This window comes from Mustela putorius, unplaced genomic scaffold, assembly GCF_011764305.1.
Source record: "Mustela putorius furo isolate JIRA1106 unplaced genomic scaffold, ASM1176430v1.1 tig00003962_pilon_pilon_pilon, whole genome shotgun sequence".
Taxonomy (NCBI): domain Eukaryota; kingdom Metazoa; phylum Chordata; class Mammalia; order Carnivora; family Mustelidae; genus Mustela; species Mustela putorius.
In genome coordinates, this window is record NW_025422106.1 from 21,293,210 (window position 1) to 21,316,265 (window position 23,056).

At 57.8% G+C, this 23,056-nt stretch overlaps 1 protein-coding gene across 19 annotated transcripts in view; it reads right to left on the reverse strand.

The window, feature by feature from the left end:
- Positions 1-23,056, reverse strand: part of MYO18A (myosin XVIIIA) — a 94,037-nt gene that overhangs the window by 29,749 nt on the left and 41,232 nt on the right. For 7 of the 19 annotated variants that reach the window (XM_045070276.1, XM_045070275.1, XM_045070267.1 and 4 more), the window contains exons 3-22: positions 17,197-17,232; positions 15,106-15,193; positions 14,792-14,898; positions 14,508-14,684; positions 13,938-14,151; positions 13,579-13,721; positions 12,860-12,960; positions 11,987-12,050; positions 11,633-11,777; positions 11,293-11,313; positions 9,993-10,004; positions 9,189-9,365; positions 8,873-8,963; positions 8,356-8,548; positions 7,442-7,528; positions 5,425-5,566; positions 5,114-5,273; positions 3,808-3,994; positions 3,262-3,505; positions 453-562 (exon numbers count right to left, since the gene is read on the reverse strand). In XM_045070276.1, the coding sequence (XP_044926211.1) occupies positions 453-562; positions 3,262-3,505; positions 3,808-3,994; positions 5,114-5,273; positions 5,425-5,566; positions 7,442-7,528; positions 8,356-8,548; positions 8,873-8,963; positions 9,189-9,365; positions 9,993-10,004; positions 11,293-11,313; positions 11,633-11,777; positions 11,987-12,050; positions 12,860-12,960; positions 13,579-13,721; positions 13,938-14,151; positions 14,508-14,684; positions 14,792-14,898; positions 15,106-15,193; positions 17,197-17,232 (2,499 nt within the window). Of the gene's footprint in view, positions 1-452; positions 563-3,261; positions 3,506-3,807; positions 3,995-5,113; positions 5,274-5,424; positions 5,567-7,441; positions 7,529-8,355; positions 8,549-8,872; positions 8,964-9,188; positions 9,366-9,992; positions 10,005-11,292; positions 11,314-11,632; positions 11,778-11,986; positions 12,051-12,859; positions 12,961-13,578; positions 13,722-13,937; positions 14,152-14,507; positions 14,685-14,791; positions 14,899-15,105; positions 15,194-17,196; positions 17,233-18,517; positions 18,596-20,445; positions 21,402-23,056 lie in introns of those variants that run through there. The other 12 variants (XM_045070279.1, XM_045070277.1, XM_045070274.1 and 9 more) reach the window with 8 other exon arrangements.

Sequence of the window (23,056 nt, forward strand, 5' to 3'; positions counted from 1 at the left end):
AAGGGTGTTACGGGGTGGGTCATCTACATGTACACCAAGGTCGCCCAGGACGCTGGCAGGTCCTGGATGGAGAGAAGTTTCCAAGGCGTCTGTGAATGTGGGTCTGTGACTCAGGAGGCAAGGCCCAGAGGCTACCCAGGGTAACACCCAAACACCCAAAACATCTGCCCCCTGGGAGACTTGCGTAGATAATGACGAGCTCACTAGAGAGCGGAGAGCCCCAACTCTGGCCTCTAATGACGGTGGCTCTTCTCCGATCCCTACAGTTCACGCCCCAGCCTACCTTCTCCCGACCGGCACAGCTTGGTGGCCACGGGCCCCTGTTCTGACCCCAGGTGGCCAAAACCAGGAGCCTGAGCAAGGGGCAGCTGGGCTCTCGAGGGGATGAGAGGCAGCTGCTCGGAGGGGTCTGGGCAGAAAGAAGGGGGTCCGGTGAGGCTTCTCAGACCTACCCGCCTCTCATCCACCACAATGTAGTTGCGCCCGTGTTTCTTGGTCAGGTGTGGGGCCAGGACATCGAAGCGGCGGCGGAACTCAGAGAACACCATGTGGTCCGGGTAACCTAGAAAGAGGGCAGGCTTGTCCATGTCCTGCCTGCTCCTGACATGCCAGGTGGCTGCTGGCACCCAGGTCGCAGGACAGGACAGTCATGGGAAGGGGCTGAAGCTGCTGGGGTGGAGAGCCTGGGGCTGGGGCAGGCCTGGGAAAGGAGGGTGGGGAGAGAAGAGGCAGGACCAGGGACAGGGGCCTTTAGGACAGTTTGGGCTGCCCTCCTAGGGGACTGCAGGGCTACAAGGGGAACAGGTTCCTTTGGAGGGAAGCAAGCGCCTTGTCAGTGAGGTGTGTGAACAGAGGACATGGCTGCCCCCTTGGAAGGAATGTCACGGGAAAGAAAGATGCTTTCTAGCCTCCAAGTCTATGACTCTGCTACACCCAGAGAGAACACTGTCTTTAGGACTTAACAAGCACAAAGAAAATCAGGCCACAGAGAGTAGCTGAGAGGAAAAGTACATGGGCTTGGGGTTGGAATCCTGGCCCTGGCTCTTGGCACCGTGTGACCTTGGACAAGTCACTCAACATCTCTGACTCTTGCTTTCCCCATCTTTCAAAGGGGGACCTGCTGCTTACTCTGCACGGTAGTCACGGGGTTTGAATGAGAGGATGTGTGGAAAGCATGGCTTGGATCATGTGGGTGCTCAGTAAAATGCTCCCTTCTTTTCCTCTGAAGCAGGATACAGAAAGGGTGCCCTTCCTGCTCCCATCCTGACCTTGAGCCCTATGCCAGGTGACCCGAAGACTTCTAGATTCTCTTTTCCTGAAGAGCATTACCTCCAGCAAAGACCTACCTACTGCATAGGTTTGAGGCTGGGACAAGGATCAGATGGCTTCTGGCTTGGAACAAGGTCAGGATGGTGGCCAGTAGGAGGTCACCCTGAGCCACCTGACGGCACCGAAACCAACAGGAGAGAACCTAGAGATCCACTCATGCACACTCACAGAATTTCAAACCGAAAAGAGGTCTTAGACCAGATCCAACTCATCTTTCAGGCCTGGGAACTAAGGCCGAAGAGGAGGACGACCGGGCTTGCTCAAGGTCACAGAGGCTGCAGCTGGAGGCAGAGCGGGACTCCAAACCCAGGCTCTTGAGAGCCCGTCGGGGGCTCGCTCCGCTCCACCGGCCTCGCTAGCTCCGGGAAAGCCTCCAACTGGGAGATGAGGCTGATGCATGTGCCCGATAATTGAAACAGGAGGCGGGGGCCGCTGAGGGGCCAAGACAAAGTGAGCTATTGATTGTATCTGAATTGCAATTAAATTGATGGGCCAGGATAGCAGGTCTGGACGCCTGGCATCTTAATTAATCATCAGCGCTATCGATGGCGGCTGGGGGCTGGGCGAGGGGAGGGGGGCCTGCTGTTGCTGCCGGCCTCATCGATCTGCTTGTTTGAGTAAAGCACATTGATTTTGGTTCAGAGCGGTAACAATCTGGTTTTGAAATAATAAACACCAACTCCATATCAAGACGTGGGGACAGATCGATGATTTATTTTGAGCAGGGCAGGGAGCCCAATCTGTGGCTTTGGATGCTAAGGAAAAGTGATGTGTCCATGGGGATGCCTCAAGAGGACCTGGCTACAGGCGGGTGGGACCCTGCCAGTTCTCCTAGCAAAGGAAACAAGGACAGAAATCCAGCAGCCCACAACCTCCCAGGCAAATGAAACCCTACTCAAGAGGCATGAACTCAGAAGCTGGTCCGTGTGGGTCAGATCTCGCTCTGCCACTCGTGAGCTGTGTGACCTTGGACAAGCTGGTTAACCTCTCTGAGCCTCAGTCTCCTTCTCTGGAGATGGCAATGGTACCCACATCTCATGAGTATTATGAGGATTAACTGAGGAACGTGTAGGGTGAGTTCTGAATGGGTGCCTGGTTGCTATAAATATTTTAACGATGTTGAGGAGTGGCCCCTTGAACAATGTAAGTTCCAGCCCCTGTGCAGTCAAAAATCCGAATATAACGACTGATAACCTCCTGTTGACCAGAAGCCTTACTGATAACATAAACAGTCGGACACATTGCTGTGTGCAATGTGTGGGACATACCGTATTGTTACAGCAAAGTAGCAAATGTTATTAAGAAAGGCAGAAGGAAGAGAAAATACACTTCTCGCACAGCACTACACAAAGCCAGCATCTAAGTGGACCCACACAGCTCAAACCCGCATTGGTCAAGGCTTGGCTATAGCTGTCACTCTCACCCTTTCCAATCCCTTCTGAAAAGGGTCAGGCTGACCTTTCTTGGGAATTTTAAGTGCCTCAGAAAGATCTAGCACCTCATTTCTCACTGTGGGGGTGGGGTGGGGGTGGGGGAGTATGGCCCAGCCCACTCTCGGAGGTGGTTAGCACCTCCAAGCGGATGGCTCTATGTGGGCACAGGTCTGCTGCTGTGGGCAGAGCAGAGAAAGGGGAAGAACGGGTTGTGTGGAAGTCACCTGTGGGGAGGGGATGAAGAGGACTGGAATACAGAAGGGAAGGGAGAGGAGGAAGAAGGGAGTCAGCCAGGGTGGGAAGAAAAAGAGAAAGGAACAGACTGGGTGGAAAGAACCCCTGCCAGCTCCCGCCCACCCGCCCAGAGAAGAGATCTAGGAACAGCCCAGAGACGGGAGGGTGCAGTACCCCTCTAGCCTGGCAGGTCACATGTGGGAGGTGGGGAGGGGGGGAGCAGCTCTGGAAGACTGAAGTAGGAGCAGAGAGGGACCCTCCCCACCTTGGCGGTACATGCGCATGGCATCCAGCAGGCGGGAGCCCCGGAGCTGTGCACGAAGCAGGGGTACGTCCAGCTGCAGAAGTCCGGCCTCACAGTGCTCTCCCGAGGGCAGGTCCAGCTCACTGCTGCTACTGACTCGGCGGGAGGCTGCAGACCGGGGCTCCCCGGCCCAGCCCTCTGCTACAGGCAGGAAGCAATGCACAAAGTGCAGCTTTGATTTCTTGATGGTGTCAATGAGGGCGTCCTGCCAAAGGGAAAGAGACAGGCCTCAGTAGCTCCTGGTGGTCCGGCTGGTGCCCAGGAGAGCGTCTCTGCTCCTTGTAGGATGGCAGGCGTCCCGCCGCTGGCTGAGATAGGCCAAGCCCGGACAACTCCACCCTCCCGAGGCCTGAGGGCCGCTCAGGCAGTGGCACTGAGCAGAGGACCCACCAGCAGCGATTAAGTCTGGGGGGAGGGATGCTGAGTGGGTACCGGGTAAGCCAGGGCTCCCCCAGACTGGCCAGAGGAGCCCCGAGAGGGCCCTGGGGCCTAGACTGGCACACTCACCACCTGCAGCTTAATCTGGATGCATAGTGATTTCTTCTTGACAGCCGCCATGCCTGTTGTGAAGGTCTTCCGCATGCTGGTGGCCCGGCGTAGGGCCAGCTGCGAGCCACCCTCCAAGCCAGCAATGGAGCCCGACAGCACGGTGGCGCTGCCCGCCCGGCCCAGAAACAGATTGCTGATGATTTTCCTACCAGAGGTGGAAGGGCAAAGGAGGGAAAGAAGTCACTTTGAGAGACTAGGAGAGGGCGGCTTCCCTGCTCCTAGGACACTCCCAAGTCCCCCATATCGCCCTGGCTAGGGGTATGGATTATCTGGCCTGGGGCTGCTGTACCCTAGAGAGAAACTGGAGGGGAATCTACAAACAGGAAGAAGACAAAACCATGGTGGGCAGGGGGACAGAAGTGTGATCTTCTCTTCTCCATCACCAGGGAGGCCAGAGGTCCAGGGTGCCAGGAGAGATTAGAGCCCAACACTCTACCATACTGTATAATCTGTGTATGACATCTACTGGCTGTTATCTGCCTGCCCCTCCTGCCCCTGCCCCCAATTGGGCAGCGAGTTTTGTTTTATTTACTGCCATCTGCCAGGTACCTAAGAAAAAGAGCAGGCGCCCAATAATTATTTGCTAGATAAACAGATAGATGACGGGCCTTATGGGACTGAGGGGTTTCTAAGGCTACTCCTACCTTCTTTTAAAGTTTTTATTTGTATCTTGTTTTATTTTTTTTTAGTAATTTCTACACCCAGTGTGGGGCTCGGACTCATAACCCTGGGATCAATAGTGGCATGCTCTTCTGACTAAGTCAGGTGCCCCATTTTTTAAAGTGTTTTTGTGGGGCACCTGGGTGGCTCAGTCAGTTAAGCATCTGCCTTCGGCTCAGGTCCTGATCCCACAGTCCTGGGATGGAGCCCCACATTGGGCTCTCTGCTCAGCGGGGAGCCTGCTTCTCCCTCTCCCACTCCCTCTGCTTGTGTTCCCTCTCTTGCTGTGTCTCTCTCTGTCAAATAAATAAATACAATTTTTTTTAAAGTGTTTTTGTTTTGTTTCATTTTGTTTTGTGTGTTACTCCTGCCTTCTATGAAGAATGGGGGGGTTGCTATTCAAACTTCAAACTATAGGTCCGTCCAACCAGGTGGATCCCACTTCTACTCCAGGAGGCCACCCCCAGGCTCCCAAGACCACTTGGCCCTGGCTGTTCCCTCTCTGGAAGCCAAGGCCATCAACCCTGCTGGTGAGTCTCTGAGACCAGGAAGCCCAGAACCAGCTCCGGGGATGGGACGTGGGCAGGGTGAGTGGCGTTCTTACTTCTGGGAGTCCTGCAGGAGCCGGGGGGCGTTCTGGGTGGCTGGGTTCTGTTTGGTATAGCTCAGCCAGCCGGCCACATTGTACTCAACCCAGTTGGTGCCATGGCTGTGGCCCAGGAGGAAATGGTGTGGTTTGCTGCTGCGCAGGAGGGGGCTTTGGCCTGGGGGTGGGAAAAGGAAGGGTCAGATCATCAGGGCACAGGCCCCGAAAAAGCCCAGGGACTCAGTGAAACCTTCTGGGCAGTACCATCTCAATTCATACAAGTGGGTCCTCAAGAGGAAGCCAAAGAACCCTCCAGGGGTGCTACCTACCTTTTTTGTCACCTTCCTGGGGGCCATAGTAGGAGAAAAGGCGCTCCAGGAGGGCATCCTCGGTGGCCCCTGGTACCAGTGCCTCCTCCTCCAACAGCCAGAGCAGGCCCCTTGCTTCGTCTGTGCGTGCCAGCGAGCGGACCTGCAGAGAAGTGAAGAGAAGCCACCGTGTCCCAAGGAGCCCCCGGCCCAACCACAGGCTATAAACTTGCAACACATGCGTATAAGTACACACCCTGCTCCCAGGTCACACCCTGTGGGGCCACTGGGCAGTGAGAGGGAAAAGGGAGCTGGACTGTGTTAGAGAGAGAAGCCCACAGCACAATCTCCTGCCTAGGAATTGTGTCCAAAGTCACCAAAGGCTGAAGGTTTCTCGTGAACCATCCTCATCCTCTCAGGAGTCACAAGGGCCATGGGTGAGCCCAAGGCATCGCCTCCCAGGCGGAGGAGAGGAGATGAAGTCTGGAAGGCCCCGGGCAGGGGGCATGGGCCAAAGGAAGCTGTCAGCCAGCATCGGCTGTGGGGTGCCCTAGTCCCCCAAACAGGGAGGATCCCAGAGAGGAGGGCTTTGAGCACAGGTGGGGCTCCTGCAGGGTCAGAAACTCAAGTGCAGGAATGGGCGGAGTCGGGGTGATGGCAGAGCACCTGTCCCCGGCCACAGGGAAGGGCTCCTGTCAGCGGCAGCCAGCTGCTGTCCCAGAATAACACTGGCCTTGTAAACCCTCCAGCTTTTAAGAGGATTCTGATTTCAAAAACCCCATGCGGGCCACACAAACCAGGCCTTTGGCTGCATCTGGTCTGAGCTGCCTTTGCCATGACATTTCCAAGACTTCCTTGAGCAAGGATGGAACCTTCCTTACACCCCATTCCTGCCTTTGGGGACCAGGGAAACAAGAGAAGTAAGAAAAGTGCCATTTCCTCCTTTCTTTGCACCCAGTTGCCTGCATCTTCCCCCTACCCCATGGCTGCCTGAGGGAGTCAGTGTGACTAGCAGGAGGAAGCAGAATGTGGCCAAGGACGGATGGGGAGCTAAGGTCCAGAGGGTCTGGTGTTGCATGGCAGGACCAGGCAATGAAGCCATGGGACAGTGAGTGGCAGACGCCACATCCAAGGGCTCCTGTCCCCAAAGGTGCCAAGGTCCCTCAGATAGGGAGAGCAAAGAAGGGAAGAGATGGCCAAGTCCCATCCAAACACACTCTCTGATACACTGTCCCTTCTAAGCCACATGGACTGACTCCCCACATCTCTTGGGAGTGGCAAAGGCTCTCAGTGGAGGCCAGCATGGGAACCCAGATGCCAGGAAAAGAAAAGTCAGCTTCCCTTAGCGGGGACATGGAACTTGAGCACTTTAAGTACTAGTCCCAGGGGACACTCACTGTCCCTTGGGCCCTACCCCCTTGTTAGCACAGCAGGGCCTGCCCACCGGGAAGAGGGAGGAGGAGGCAGGGGTCAAAGCCGAGGATGGGAGCAGCAGCCTAGCAGGAACACCAGTTCTCTAATAAAGTGCCTTCTGAAACCTCCCTAACTGAAGACAGTCAGCAGATGCCAAGTGCTCATCAGGCCAACCAAGCCCCCAGGCAGCAGAGTGCCCAAGATCCCTGTCCAAAGTGTGACAAAGCCTGTCCCTAAGGTGGAGGGGTAAGGGGTGAGGGGCGAGGGCTCCCATTTAGAGCTAGGCACAGATTCCCTATTTGCACAGACTCCTCACCCACTCTGCACCCATCTTTTGGGGACAGCAGGAGGGATGACTCTAACCTCTGGGTCCAGCCCAGCTCTCACCACCAAGGGGGAGACACCAGGCTCCTGGCAGACACACGTGAGGCTCAGCCAGGCACAGGACAGGGCCTGGGGACACCCAGGGGCTGAGGCTCTCATTGCACCAGGGGAGAAAAAAGTGCCATCGTCCCGGCCAGACCGGCCAAGCAGCAGCAGCTAACAGAGCGGTAAGGGCTCTACTGAGGGACAGGGACAGACGAGGGGAGGAAGGGTCAGCCCAGGCCCTCGCTACAATTCCTACCAGGGACTGATGGGAGGCTTGGTCCACAGCTGCCACGGAATCATTCACAGTGGGCTCCAAGTCGTCAAATGACAGCTCGATGTTCTCCTAGGAGCAAAGGGAGAGAAGTTGTGAGCGCAGGCCACTTGTAGGGTGCAGCCCTACATTGAAGGCCAGGAGGGGGCACTGGGCCGGCTAGTCCACCCTTCCATCCCTCTCTGGAGCTCCTCCCCTCCATCAGCCCCTCTGACAAACGTTCACCACCTCCCAAGACACCGCATGGCCTTTCTGGACAGCTAAAATTTGTTGAAGCTTCTTTAACACTAAACAAAACTCCCCTACTCCTGCTACTTGCAGGAATACTATTGATGAGACCACACAGAATAAGCCTACTCTCAACTTCACACCGTCATCCTTGAAACACCTGAAGGCAGCTGTCATTTGCTTCCCGAATCTTCTCTCATCCAAGATAAATATCCTCTCCAGTTCATTCATCTCACCTGCCCATGAAGTAGGATTTCTAGATCTTGTCCCATCTGGAACACCCTTCTATGAAGGGGCCCTACATAACCAATCACCATCTTAAGAGATCGGGAGCCAGGGAAGGCCCAGCCGGACCCACATGGACATAGGAACTATGGGGTGGCAATTCACAGGGCCTAGATGGGTGCCTCGAGGGTGGGCAAGGAGGGGTTCTCAGGGCCCCGAGTACATCTGCAACTTCTTGGAGAGCAAACTCTTTACAAAGGAAGGATGCAGTCTGGGGCAGGACATGACTACCGCTCCGGGGTGCACAGGGAGACGGAAATGACAGAGAGCAAAAGTGGGGAAAGTGGGACCTGCCCTCTTCACCTTGTCCTCTCTGTGGATGCCAGGAGGCTGGGGGGGGCGGGGCCAGGAGGAGGATGTCCGGCTGAGGCAAGGTCAAGGGTTACCTCCTTGTATCTTTCTAACTCCTGCACAAAGGTGCACTCGTGGAAGAGTCTCTGCAGCCGGTCCTGGGCGTAGTTGTGGCACAGCTCCTCAAAGGACGCTCCGCGGGCTGACCCACCCTGCTCCGGGTTCTGGAAGCCTGGAGTGTCCACAATCATCATAGAGCAGAGCGAGTGCTGGCTGGACTTGAGAGCCCTTCACAGGGAGAGACTGGGTCAGGCCTGGCTGGGGCAGTGCCGCCAAACAGTCCTCACCGGTCTGCCCGTGGCACCCAGGCAGCCCTCTTCTGTCCCAGACAAATCTCCATCCCTGCCCTGGCGCCCAGGACCCTGGTGGTGCCGGGTGGTGGAAGGCGGGAAACGCACCTGTCCTCGCCTGTGAGGACAGGGAGCCCCCTGCTGGTGGAGAATGGCGCTGCCTCTGCGATCCCACCAGCCCCGAGGCATCAACTCGGCCCTTTGTCTCAGCAGGAGGCTGGGCAGCTCCTGGCCAACCCCCACTCACCTGCCTCTCACTCACCTGTTCACCAGAGAGACGAGAAGGGTGAAGAGCTCACTGTAGAGGCCAGACGCCATGCCCTCTAAGCACTCCAGTGCGCTCAGTTTGGGGCCTGCGAGGCAAGAACATCAGCTCTCCGTCCTGCGCCTGGGGGTCCCCATGGGGGGGTATACTCTCTAGTCACCCAGAATCAAGTCAGCGTAGGGCCCTGGGGCTGGGCCTCTCCCTCTGAAGGAAGCATCTATTCGCCCCAGTGGTCTTCCCTGGCCAGAGCAGACCACAGTGAGGCCTGGCTGGGGCCCCCCAACCACATCCACCTGCCAAGGGGCTTGGGCACCTGTGCCGTCTCCCAGGCTGCTCTCCTCAGGGCCCTGGCGGAAGGAGGTGGAGCGCTGCAGGGTGCCGCCCTTGTGCTGGTGCTTGAAGATGGCTGAGGACAGCTCCTCCAGGCTGCAGCCCAACAGGTATGCGGCCTTCTGGGCCCACTCGTGGCGGGCAAACTGCCTGCGCCCAGCTACGGGGTAGAGAAAAAGGGAAGGATCTGGCATCTCGGGTCTTCCTCCTTAGTCCTTTTGATGACCGATGTGCTCTTTGGCTCCCATGGCCAAGAAATGGGGAGTGAGCATCTCTTGGGAGTTAAAACCAGCCCTGATGACATCAGAAGGGCTTTAGGCAAAACAGGGACTTCTGGTGAGCAAGAGAGGGAGTCTGGCTACCAGCACTTCCGGTGCCCCTTGAGGTCCTAAAAGAGGAGGGAACTCCACACCGCTGCCACTAGAGGGCACCCAGGCAGCTCCAAACATCTCTTCTAGAGGGCCTGGCCTCAGGGATGCCAGCATGGGGAAGGACAGTCAGAGGGTGAACCAGGCCCCCTGTGATGAGCACAAGGGACACTTGTGCCTGTGGGGGACACCTCATGAGAGTGTTCTAGCACCTCCCCCTTCCATGAACGCATCGGGACCCTCTCCCTTACCTCTAGGCAGCTGCCAGGGGAGACCACTGCCACCCACCCACGGCCCAACAGTGGGGAAGTGGAAGAAGCCGCAGGGGAAAGGGAACAGCCCACGCAGACAGACGTGCCTCGGCCAACATGTGTCTAATCACAGCAATTAGGGAAAGCTAACAAGAAACAAGGTTTTACCTTCAGCAGCTTCTGTAAGGCAAAGGACCAGCATGCAGCATGCAAAGAAAAACAGCGCGTTAGCAAACAGTCATCAACAGAGCCCGCCAGGCTCACGGGAAGGGACTGTGGTGGTGGTGGTGGTGGGGGTTTGGAGGGGGTTCGTGAGGATGAGCAGGCGAGAAAACGGAAGCACATTCAGACTCAGAGACACAAAAATACACACAAGCGCACACACACAATCTCAAAGGAGAATGTTTACGGATGTAATTACGCTCACACACACACACACACACACACACCTACAAGGACACCACGCGCGGACACACACACATACACGTACACGCATCCTCTGGAAAATAAATGGAAGCTCTAAGGAGGTAACAGACCCTGCGCAACAAGGCACGTGTGATCTGTCTGCAGGCCGGCAGTGCTTAAGGACTACAGGTTCATAAGGAACCTGGTCTCGGTGCCTCCCCAGAGTGGAAGAACTTCCTCAAGACACAGCCACACGCCTACCCCTCTGCCCACCTACACAGTCTGGAGACAACTTCTTTAACCCAGAGTCTGCTTCTCTTTGGCAGGGATGCCTCCGCTGGGATCGCGAGGACCCAGACTCCTCACCACCTGCTCCTCTGAGCTCCCGCCTGCCCGCTCGCCCACCAGTACCCACCCACCAGTGCTTTCTCTTTCTTGTCCCTGCCCCAACAGCCTGGGGCCCTTCACATCCCTGAGGAAGATGGAGCCTAAGCCCAAGGTGCTGTTCAGAGGCAGCGTCCCTCTAAGAAAGGGGAGGAAGGGGTGAAGAGGTGCTCCGAGTGCCAGCCCATCGCCATAATCTCAGAGGAAGGCAGCAGAGCTCCTCCAAGCCAGGCCAAGCTCGAGCCATTCACAAGCTCCCAAGCCCAAGTGCAGAAGCGGCAGCCCACTGGTTACCGCGGTGCCTGCTGCCCCCTAGTGGTCTCCACCCTGCCATGCAAGAGGAGGAGACCCCTGCTACCAAACCGGTGAAAAGAAGGGAAGAAGACTCAGGGACAACTGGCCTCGGAAAGCCCCAAGACCACCCTACCCCATCTGAGCCCCATGGAGGACATCCTGAGACGTCCCGAGATCAGGAGGCAAAACGAGTTGGAGCAGCTAGGCCTCGGATGCTGAAAAGCCTCAGGGCCAGCAGGCACTCTCCCCGCTCCATCAGGGGCTTCTCCCAGGCCAGTCCCCTCCATTTGGACAGAACAAGCCAGTCACCAGAGAGAGCCCAGGGCCACCACCAAGAGGGGACAAGGTGGCCTCTACCCCCCAGGGAGGGGCTAAAGTCAGTTACCCGCTTGCTCCTCAGGGGCCTCTGTCAGGGAGGGAATAAAAAGCAGAGTTATTTCAGGGGGATTGCTCTGAGTTAGGGCCCTTCTCCTCCTCCCTCAGCTCCGAACTGCCACCCCCCAGCTCTCCACAGTGTTCTGTGTCACTGCTGCCCAAGTCCAGGGGCAGAAATGCTTCTCTGGGTGTTTGAAGCCTTCTGCTCCAAGCTGGGGGACCAGGAAGACAACGCGGGGAGTCTGCTAACAGAGATGCCTGTGCCGGGTGAGGACAAACGAACACAGGGGCAGGGCCTCCACAAGCTCTCCCAGCGACAAGCTGCGTGGTCGAGACCCCTGGCAGGTTACCTTTGGTGGCGCCTGCCGCCCCCAGGTGGTAGATGGCAGCCAGGATGAGCCAGCAGACTTTCTGTTCTTCTGGGGAGATGCCCAACACCTTCATGGCGGTCTGCAGCTTACTGAACTGCTGAGATGCCTTCTGCTTCTCTTCAGGCTGCAGGGACAGGCACGTAGACACCACATCTCAGAGGTGCTGTCCCTCCCTGCGCACCCCCTGTTGCTGGGCCCTGGGAGGGTGAGGCTGGGGAGAGCTGCCCGGCTGCAGCCCAGCTCCTGATCCTCCCACGGGGTGCTCCAGGTTGCTGGAGGCGGCCCCACTCCCAAGGCCCAGGGATGCCAACCCTATCCCCTTAGCCCCCTCACCTTGGCCAGTGGCACAATCCCAAACACATTGTTCTCTGCCAAGTGGTTCAAGTGAAGCTCTGTCCTACAGGTACAAATGAGGCATCAGCACGGTGTGTGGTCCCCATGCCAAGGGCCATCTCTCTACCAGGGTGGAGATGGACGGATCCAGCTTCCAGACTCTTGAGTTCTGTCTGCCCATCAGGCTCTACTGTCAGGCCAGAGGCCGCCACCTTCCCTAACTGGCCTGGACGCCTGGTCAGAGCACTGGGCTCCCTAGGCCAGGTCACCAGAGATGCTCTGGTAAGAGTGTCCAGCCAGACCCCTGAAAGAGAGCAAGGAATCTGCCTGCAGCGTGAGTCCAAACAGGACAGAGACCGGGCTCTCAGCGACAAGAAGACCTAAGGAGGATAATGTTCTGGAGCTGCTTTTATCCTTTTACCCTTCTCCCGCAGAATAAAGACAACAAGTCTGAGTGTCGAAAGGAAAGAGCCCAGCAGACAACCAGCCTAGACGGCAGGAAGGGCCAGGCTGGAGGGCACTGAAAAACGCCGGGCTTTCAGCACTGGTATGGACCAAACCACCACTCAGCCCCACACTAGCCAGATGACTACAGGCGAGTCCCTGACCACCCGTGCCGTCTGTGCTTTCCTCTGCAGACCTGGTTTTGGGGGCCACAGAGGTGCTAGCAAGGCTCCGGAACACTGAATTCTGTGCCCCGGGCTCAGGAACTCCTGTGGGGTAGCTCCCCTTAGCTTGGACATCATGTGTGGCAAGCATACAGTAAACAGATGGGACAGGAGGCAAGCGGGTGACAAGATCCAGGAGCCACGAGTGAGCTGGAGTCCAGGGCACCACCCCACCCCCGGCCCCGTTTCCTTGGCCCCATCTCACCTGAGGGTGCCATCCCCACAGGCCAGCAGGTAGTAGAAGACATTGAACGTGGCCTCACCAGCTGGGCGTCGAGCCACGCGCAGCTTCTCCAGAAGCATCGTCTATAGCACAGCATGGGAGGGTATGGGCGAAGGGCGTGGAGCCCGGTCAAGTCCCTCCCATCTCACACTAGAAAGAATGGGGCCCCTGGGAAGAAGCAGCGGCAGCTGACCCTCCACCAGAGGCTAGCTCCCCCCAGGCCTGGAAGAAAAGAGGCCCAGCTCCCGGAAGGGCCCTGCTGCCCTGCCCAGGCCCCTGGGGAACAGTCTTCTTAAGGAACTGAGCATGGTGAGATGTTTCATTTAGCCTGGTAGGGGGTCAGCCTTGGCTGGACCTTACTTGACTGACAAGCCAGTCTTAACCTGGGTGAAATTAGCCAGAGAGAAGCCCCTTAGCACAGGGCCAGGACCCAGGAGTAGGGTGAAGCCAACCCCAAGGGTGGGCAGGACCCTGAGGCATGCCCCACTCAGGGCCAGAGGTGGGGGGGGGGGGGCAGAAAGCTGCGGGGACAGAAGACACTGGGGGCAGAAGGGTGAATGCCCAGAGTGGAGCAAACCAGCCCTGAGAGCCAGGGTCCATTTTCGTGGGGTAAAAATCCCTGGAAAACCAGGCGCAGGAGAGAGACTGGTTTCTATGCCCTGAGTCCAGGCCGATCTCTTACCACCCTGAAGGTCCCTCACCTGGATGGAGGCTGAGGCCACCTGGCCGGCTTGGTCGAAGTCCAGGGAGAGGATCTGGGAGAAGCGGGTGGCGTTGCCATTCATGATGGTGGGGCTGTTCCCAAAGGCTTCCAGAAGGCTGTACAGAGCCTGCCACTTCTCCACTGTAGAAGACAGGCCCGGGGCCATCAGGAAAGCCTCCAGAGGCCCAGCCCAGGCCTATTCCCCCAGCATGCAGAGGCTCGGTGTTACACTGGCCAGGCTGCCCGGGGACAGAGGGGGTTTGGGGGACACAGAGAAGCCAGGGAGGAAAAAAGATGGCACCTACGAGGCCCTTTCAATCCCAGCCCCTCTCAGGTTTTCCAGGTGTCCTGTCTCACCGGAAAACACCTTGTTCCCACTGGTGCCCGCGATGGTGGCCAGGTACTGCACCAGATGCTGGCAGCTGGTGGTCTTGCCGCTGCCACTGGCACCCAGGAGGATGACAGACTGGTCCTGGCGGCTCATCAGCATGGCCCTGTACGCGGTCTGGGCCACGGCGTAGACGTGGGGTGCCATGTCCTCTCGCCGACACCCCTTGAACATGTGCATTACCTTGGGTGGGAGGGGGGTGGAGGGAAGGGGTAAGGCTCTTAGCAGGTCCCATTCCCAAGGTCCTCACTGTCAAGGTCTGCCTTTCTGGGCCTTTTACTGCCAGGGGGTTGAGGGCCTCTGAGGCTACGGCCATGTGTGGAAATGCAGATTCTAACCCAATTCTGGCCCCTGTTGGAGGTTAGGGAGAGGGCCTCATGTCTCCACCCCCGAAATGACTCCTCTTTGCCAGGTCAACTGTGAGAGCGGACAGGAGCCCAGTGGGATGCCAAGGGGAAGGCAAGGAGCCAGGGAAGGTGGGGTAGGTAAGACATGGATGGGTTGGTGAGGCAGCAATGGTAGCCTCGGGGTTGCCATACCTTCTCAGAGTACACGGCGGGGGCCCCCCGGGGGCTGAGGACGAGCAGGCTGGGGCCAGCGTACGTGTGCAGCAGGCTCGCACCATAGCGCTGGCGCAGTGTGTGGAGGACGCTGGACTCATTGAGGTAGACCAGCGAAGCCAGGTCTTCCAGACGGTCACAGGAGGGAGCATTAGCCTGTGTGACGGGACAGGCAGGCAGGCACTGAAGATGCAGAACCTGCCTGCACCGCCAGTGGACAGGCCCATCCTGCCCAGACCCCTTCCTGTGCCCTCCCCGCAAACCTTCTCCACATCATCCTCATCGACATCCAAGATGGCGCCGTCATGGTCCAGCTTTACGCGCACCTTCCCTTCCGGCAAGCTTAGCTCCTCAGATTTGAGCTGACTGCCTGCAGAGCGGGGACAGACAGTCAGACACAAGCCTGGGGACCTCTGCCACCCTCTCTGGGCCCTCTGTAGTCTTGCCTCCTCCCCGCCCTATCATGGGGTTCTCCTCACTCATCACCCAGGCCTCACCAGACCCAGAAGGCACACCCGGCCCTGAAAACTGAGAGGCCCACCCAGGCATTCTGTTTCCTGGGCAGCTCCAGACTCACCCAGAGAGAAGCCATCCTTATGGACCAGCCACACCTTCTCTGTCTCATACCAGGCCTCCTCAGCGGCAATCTGCTCTTCTGTCTTCACCTATGGGGGTAGGGGGGATTAAAAAGTCAGTCCTTGTTCTGGAAAACAGAGTCAGGAGAGCAGGAGAGAGCAGACATGTGAAGGGAAGTGCTTCTGGAGGAGCCTCTGGGTAAGGAGAACAGTTGAGGGGCAGAAACAGAACAGGGGACATCGGAGGTGTCAGAGGAAGAAGGTGGGGAAGTCATGGGATGGGGGTGGTCCTTAGGAGCCCTGAGGATGAGGACACAGAGTCAGGGACCATGCCAGCCTTGAGAGTCTGGAAGGAAGGGGACACTCTGAACTCGAGCCTGGAAGACAACGGACCACAAAAATGCAAACCAGGTGCCACCTTCAGCTACCTTCTTCCCCACTTCCCTGTGGAGCCTGTAGGGTTGGTGTCCTGAACCAGCACACTGCCCCCTGGGCCACCGCCCACTGCTACTTTGACCTCTCATGTCCAGCTTCTGCCTTCAGCCCACCAACAGGCCCTCCTTCACCAAGCTGGGAAAGGGTGCTTGCTTCCTCAAGCCCCAAGGAGAGAAGTGTCTACTATATTACAAGACGAGCTGCGGGTCCTGAATCCTAGCCTCGGCCTGGCCTTCCCTCCAGAGGATGCGCCCCTGGAGGCACATGACAGCCTTTCCACTCCTGCCTCATGCCTCCTCAGAAGGACAGGCGAAGTCCATGCAAGGGCATGAAATAGCACGGCCCCATACGTGGGGGGAGGAGGCTGGGAAGGACACGGGAAAGGCTCACGTGCTACCCGGATGGGCAGTGGAGCAGCTGTGAGCCACAGTCAGTCTCTGAGAGGAGACGTGAGACTGAGGCGCAGACACTGCTTTGTGTCACTGAGCTCCTGGGTGAGGAATCAGGAAGGGCAAGTCTTTTCTTTGTCACATTTCTTGGAGCTGAAAGAAAAAGAGGTGGGGTTCTACTCCCAGGTTGGGTCCTGGCTTCACGTAACCCCCTCGCCCTTGCTGATGGCCCTTCTGTGTTCCAGAGAGAGCAGCCTAGATTACACGTGGCCCCTGGCTCTGGGAATCATGGCCAGTGAAACCACCCTTCAAACAGGAGGACCGCTATGGGGCCAGCAACATTTTAAATTGTTAAATGAAGGGGCACCTGGGTGGCTCAGTGGTTTAAAGCCTCTGCCTTCGGCTCAGGTCATGATCTCAGGGTCCTGGGATCGAGTCCCGCATCGGGCTCTCTGCTCAGCGGGGAGCCTGCTTCCCCCTCTCTCACTCTCTGCCTGCCTTTCTGCCTACTTGTGATCTCTCTCTGTCAAATGAATAAATAAAATCTTTAAAAAAAAAATAAATAAATTGTTAAATGAAGACATTTTTAAAAAAGAAAGGAAAAGCTAATTCTTCATTATTTGAAGAAATGTGACTTTGTAAAAAAAAAAATCACAATGTTTTATTCTTTTTTAAATTTTTTTCAAATCACACGATATAGGGGAAAACCTTTGTCTCGAATGGACACGTTTTATGGGTCAGGTGTTTGGAACCCCACAAACTAGGGGGAGGTCAAAGGGTCAGGCGGGGCCTAGAATTAATCCTTTAGAATGAATTCAAAACTACGTTTCCCAGACTGGCCAGCAGGTGGAGCCAGAGCACGCCATATCCTCACTGGGACTGTGGGTAGGAGGTGGGAGGGGCTCAGCCTCTTCGCTTTCTCTAGCCAGAAGTAAGCAGAATTGAAACTCCTAGAAACTAACACTCTTGCCAGGCTCTTGGGCTCCAGTGGTTAAAAACCATGTGCCACAAGGCCAGACTCGAGTGGTGACACTCCGTCTAGATGCTCCCAAGGGGCCTGACATAGAACTGCTCCATCTCAAACTTCGGGCATCGATCGCCTCCTCCAAGGATACCCGCCCCCCATACCAGGTGGGAGCCAGAAGGGGAAAGAGGCCTTACACTCCAGCACGAGGCCCGAGCACAGACGCCAGCCCAGGTACGGGCCAGGGGTGGCGGGTGGCCACTGGAGGAAGCGGAGGGCTCCTGAGGGGGGCAGGAGCACCCTACCTGGCTGTGGGCAGGAGAGGCGGCCTCAGGGTCCAGCTGACAGCAGCAAGAAAAGAGGAGAGAGAGAGAGAAAGAGGGGTGAAGACAAGCAGACCATTGGCATGTCCCCTTCAGCAAGCACTCTGGATCACGTGGGTGGTCTCTCTCTGGCTGCCCAGGATGCAGGGTGGAGGTTGGAAGAGCTCAGGGGCCAGGATGGGAAGCTGGCCTGGGCAGGTGAACTGTGCCCAGTCCAGGGGGGCCAGACCCGGAAGGAGAGGCCCAGCCTGGCGAAGACACCTGTTATCATCAGAAGTCCCGGAGAAGACGTTCTGTTAAGTTACTCACTGTGGCCTGGGCAGGAGTATGTCACTCTGCCTCAGGCCACAGTCTCCCCTGGGTGGGATGTCCAGTGTACCCTGAACTAGGCTCTTTTACAAGCTTGTCAGGCCAGGCTACCTCCCCACACCCAGGGCCTGGGCCCCTTGGGTGGCTCTGGCCTTATCTCCAGATCAGCCAGTGCCCTGGAGATAAGTGGTCCCCTGGAGCCAGCAGACCCCAGAACAGGGCTGTCCCTGTCTTCCAAACACACACAAAGGTGCCACACCCAGTACCAAGGCTGTCCTTCCGGGCTGCCACCCCTGCGCAGAACGCCATAGAACAAGTCTCAGAACAAGACCACTAGCAGGCCCAAGTCTGGGACCCCCTTCCTCAATCCCCCATTGTACCCCTGTCCCACTCACAGGCAGGCACACCGTCCCATGGCAAACAGGCACCATGCCACCGGGGCCACCTGCCCATGAACCAAGGGACTGTGGGCAGACCCTGGGGCCGGACTTCACCTGTCTCTGTCTGTTTACTTAAAGACCTTTCTGAAGAGGAAGTGAAGTCGGCCAGGCCTTGGGCCTTGCCTATAAGGAATAAGCAAGGAGTTAACAGGCCACAACAGGGCCTGGAGAGCCAGTGCATTGAAAGAGGGGAGCGTGAGCTCCCTGCCTCACCAGCCACCGGGCCCTGGCACCAAGCCATGGCCTCCAGGGCAAGAGGATGGGGCCAGAGGAAGAGGCTGGATCCTCAGCTAAGAGGGATCCCCTTGGCTGTCCCCTTCCACGGGCACAGGGCTCTGGGTCCCCTCGAGGAACAGGCCTCACCACTCAGACTCTCTAGAGAGCCCTTCCCTTATTTCTTCAGGTGAGAAGACCACGTGAAGGCCCCCAGGCTGCCACGGAGCCATCCTTCCATAGTCAGGCTCTCCCCACCCCCGACACCCACAGTCTGGCTGCGAGCCTCGGCACAGAGGAGCACCAGGGCCTGGGGAACCATACACGAGAGGTGCTATTACAGAAGCTGTGAAGATCCTCTCAAGGCGCTGCTGGGCCTCCTCTGCAGGGGTCAGCTGGACCTCAGGGGCAGCTCCGGCCTAGGGGTTAAACCACCGTTAGTCCTGGCCTAGGGTTGGGGGCAGTGGGGCACAGCATGCCAAGCTTGTAGTCTAGGAAGCTGCTGGGGCCCAGTAGGCAAGTGGGGCAGGGGCAGGGTCAGGGGGGCAAGCCAGGCAACAACTTGAGTTTTTAGACTGTCAGATGAGAAAAAAAAGAACAGGTGCCTGGAAAGTCTGGGGTTCTTCCTTCTCACCGTCCTCACAACTTCAGCACCAGGATGGCCCTATTCCCCCATATACCCTCTGGCTCCTTCCCCTGGCCCAGGTGGCAGGTGGGTGAACTCCAGGTCAGGGCCCACCTCGGCCCCTAATTCCATCCTAGTGAGAGGGACAGGGAGCCAGAGGGAGGGCGGCCAGGCCCGGGAACAGGCACATGACACTCTCTGGCTACTTATAAGTTCTACTCAGGGGCTGACAATTTCCCTCATGGCCTGCCCATCAGGCCAACTCTGGGGTGGCAGGAGGTGACTTCCCTGATTCCAAGGAGGCCAGCAGGGCTGGGAAGGCTGTCGCCTGCTCTTCTCTAAGTTCTGTGAAACCCAGGAAGAATGGAGTAGGGAATAAGGTAGGTTCTAGGAGGAATCCCAGGAGGAAGCAGTCAGGGAGGGCCTCTAGGCTGTGCCCTACCCCCCGCGCCCCCCACCCTGCCCTTCCTGCCAGAAGAGCATGAAACAGCCTGGGAGAAACTGTGGTGAAACCTGACTCCTCCCCTGGCAAACCTCATGAGGCCTCAGAAGGCTCTACAAAATAGGGAAGTTTGGAGAGAACTGTCCCTGACCAAAGGACCAGCCATGCAGGCATCACCTTCCAAGGTCTTCCCTTCTGCCTCTCAGCCTCCTGTCCCACTGAGAGGGTACTTTGTGGACAAATGGGGCCTTGGATCCAAAGGGGGTTCACTGTGCCCATTTGCCACCCAGGCATAGGGCTCAGGAGTCCTGCTGCCAGAGGGAACTGCGAGCCAGGCTTGAAGAAGGTAGTGATGGCAATGATGGCATTAAAACCACCACTAAGAGCATCGCTATCTATGCCACCATCTGTGGGCACCCACCATGCCAGGGACTGGGCTCAGAGCAGTGTGCCATTCCTCATCGTCACAGCAACCCTTCCGAGCTGGGGTTATTCCTTGCTTGCAATTCCAAAAGCCAAAAGCTCCCTCTCACCCCAACAAAATATTTTTTTCCTTCTTCACTATTTTGGTGGCAAAACCTGTTTGTAGTCTAGCCCCCTGCTGTGTGAACAGTCATAGATTTTCCCTGTGAAAATATTTGTGCGGGTTACACGTTGCTACTCATTATGTAGGACTTTCTAAAATACAAAAATCACTAACTTCCCAAACACTTCTGGCTCCAGGGGCTTCAGAGAAGGGACTGGAGACCTGTCCCGTCCCTCCTTGGCAGAGGAAGGTTGAGTGACGGGACCCTGCTGAGCTCCCGCACAGGGTGAGCAGCTGGGGAGGTGAACACAGGTTGCCCGACTCCAGAAATTCTCTTCCTACCCTAGTGCTGATCTGCTAAAACTTTGAACCTCTGCTTGGGATCCAGAGCCCCTAGCCAACACCATGCAGCCTGGGAACAGGCCCTGATCCCACGCCAGAGGGTCGAGGAATAGCGGCATGCTGGTTAGCGGGGCCCATCCCAGAGCAGAGGCTGCCGTGGGCTCTGGCCCGTGGCTGAGGAAAGCCATGCAGGCCCTCCACGGGCACCTGGCCAGGCCCAGCGTCTCAGCCGCGCGGCCGTGTTGATGAGGCGTGGGAAAGCTGGCTGTGAGGGTGCCTGGCCCTCCCACAAGGGTGGTCGGGCGCATGGGAGGTTAGTGACACACTGGGGTACCTCCTGTTGCACGTCAGGGGCCGGTGACTTGGAGGGCGGCAATCCAGGGAGGTTCGACTTCGGGCCGGTGGAGACTGGGACCACCAGCTCTCCTGGTGGGGCTGGGGAACTCTGCTTCTCTGGGATTTCGGTTTTGGCTGGGGAGCCTGGCTCCTGGCTGGAGGGCTTGTCCACTTTCCCTGGAGACTGCCTGCCACGGGGCTTGTGGTCCTTGCCCTTGCCCCGAGACATCAGGCTCCGTAGGCCCACGGAGAGCTCGTCCTTGGCTGCCTCCTTCTTTGTGTCAGGCTTAGGTGGGGCAGGGGGAGGCGGAGGAGGTGGGGGAGGTGGTGGCTTGGGACCGGGTGCTGCCTTTTCTCCCCTCTTGCCTCGAGCTGGGTGCTCCGGGGATCGGACCCCCCTACTTGAAGGCTCCTTGGCACTCCCAGGCTCCTCGCCAGGCAGCACCTTGCTCACCACCTTCCTCACCGCATTTGCCACTCTCTTCCGGGACAGGCCCTGGGCCTCCTCGCTTGGGCCTTCTGTGGAGGCAGCCCCTGGGCCATTCATGGTGAGTGTGGGTGCAGGGCTCTTGGCTCTCTGGGAGGTCTCTGAGGGTACAGGGCTGGTGGAAGGCTGAGGACTCTTAGATGGGCCACTGCTGTCCTTGGAGCTGCCCTCTGGCTGGTCACACAAATACAGGTAGACATTAGCATCAGCCTTTGCGTCCCTGCCCACCCCGTGCAGAGGAAGGGAGAGGTGCGACCTCAGGCCTTGTCCTGGAATAGACCTTCCGTCCATCCAGAGCTCTAAGAAGCTCTTACCAGGAAGCCCTCAGTCCATCTTCCAGATGGTACAACTGCCCCTATGAGTTTGGCTTCTCTCTCACACAAAGCACAAGCAGGTACTGCTGTCACCTGCTGTCTACCCCCGAGCCTTAGCACAGGGCCATGAGATGCCAGCAGAGTGCCCAGAGACCCCTGCTCTGTCCCAGACTCACTGGTCTACGTCAGGGCAGCAACCAAGCCCCAGCCCAGGTGAGCCCAAACACAGCAGAGAGAGCACAGAGAGGCCAGACCACCAATTCCCACCATCAATCCTAGGTCTCGTTCTGGGGCTTCCTGCCTCTGGTCCCCGGTCTATCACTGTGCTTTCTGGGCACTTAGACCCCAAACCTACCCATCCCAGCAAAAATAGCGCTCAGGGGGCAATTCCTGGCCCCAGGATTGGCTAAGCTCCTCCTGCTCCTCTGGTTTGTGGCCATTGTCTACAGCTCACCTGTACTTGCAGGGGCTGCGGAGACCAGTGCGGGCCCGAGAAGCTTCCACCCCAGCCTGCTTTCTGCAGTTTTCCTCCTGCAAACCTCCCCAGGCCTGGAGGCCTCCCAGCTCCCGGAGTACGTGTACAGAATGACAGGACGAAGAGGAGGCAGCTTGGGCCCATGGAGGGTCACACTGAAGTGGCCATAGATCACCGTGCCCTAGAGCTGGGGCCCTGGCTTAGCCAGCCTCCCAGCCTCTGGGCACCCGACAGGCTTACGCTGGCACACACTGCCCGATGCACCCACCCTTCCCCCAACACTGTCGGCAAGCGTCTGCAGTCCCAAGGGAAAGCCAATGGGGAAAGCCAGGCTGGCTAATAGCAGGTCAGGGTTTCCTGCAAAGCCAGCCCCATTGCCTGAGTGAGCAAGGTCAACCCCTGGGGGACTCCTTGCTGGTCAGGCAGAGCCCTGCCACTCAGGGGCCATGCTTGAGTCCCTGTTCCCCAAAACAACGACCTTGGTTCTAGGGTGCCCCTGGGCTCTAGGCCCTGCAAGTCTGGCTATCACCTCTGCTGGGACGCGGGAAGACGCTCAGGGCGGGCAGCCCTCTGGCTGCCACAGGGAGAGGCTGTCCCACATCCTGAGCAGAGCTGAGCCAAGTCACCTCAGCCGCTGGTGGCCCTGTTGCAGGGGTGGGGAGAGGAGGGTTGGAAGGTGCCTCTCCCTCAACCTCTTGGACCAGGAGTGCACTGCGGCATGCCAGGGCCCTGTGGAGCTGGCTCCTGGCCCCAGGTGCTGGCTCCTGCCCCCTCCTCCTCCCTCTTCTGGCTTTCCTCCCATCCCCCCCAGCTGAAGATGGCGGTGACAATGGCGGTAACCGCTGGCACTCGTGCAGGGTTTACCACATGCCGGGAAGTCCTGAGGGCACTTCATGTATGATTTTTCATAAACGACCTGGATACTCCAAGGCCCCTCCCACACACGTATCTCAAACACTTCTCCTTTGAAATCACAAGCTCGCCCTGCAGGGTTAACTACAGATCAGTTGGAAGCCACAAGGTTTGGCTGATCCAACCTCCATCCAAGGAAGCGGGGCAGCTGGGACAGGCACCATCCAGGGTGACGAAGCACGGAGCTGCTTGGTGACCTGGCTCTGGCCCAGAGCCCCCCGCACTCCCACCCCCTGAGCCAGCTGCAGTCCTCTCCTAATTCCATATTTTCAGACCTGGCTATTCTGGAACTATCTCTCCCCTCTCTTGCATGAAATGAGTCCAGGGTCTCTATCTCAAGGCCAAATGACCTGGGGGAGAACTGGGGGGCCCTGGGCAGCTGAAGCCTGCCTCTGGGTCACCTGTGCCAAGCAGCTGATGG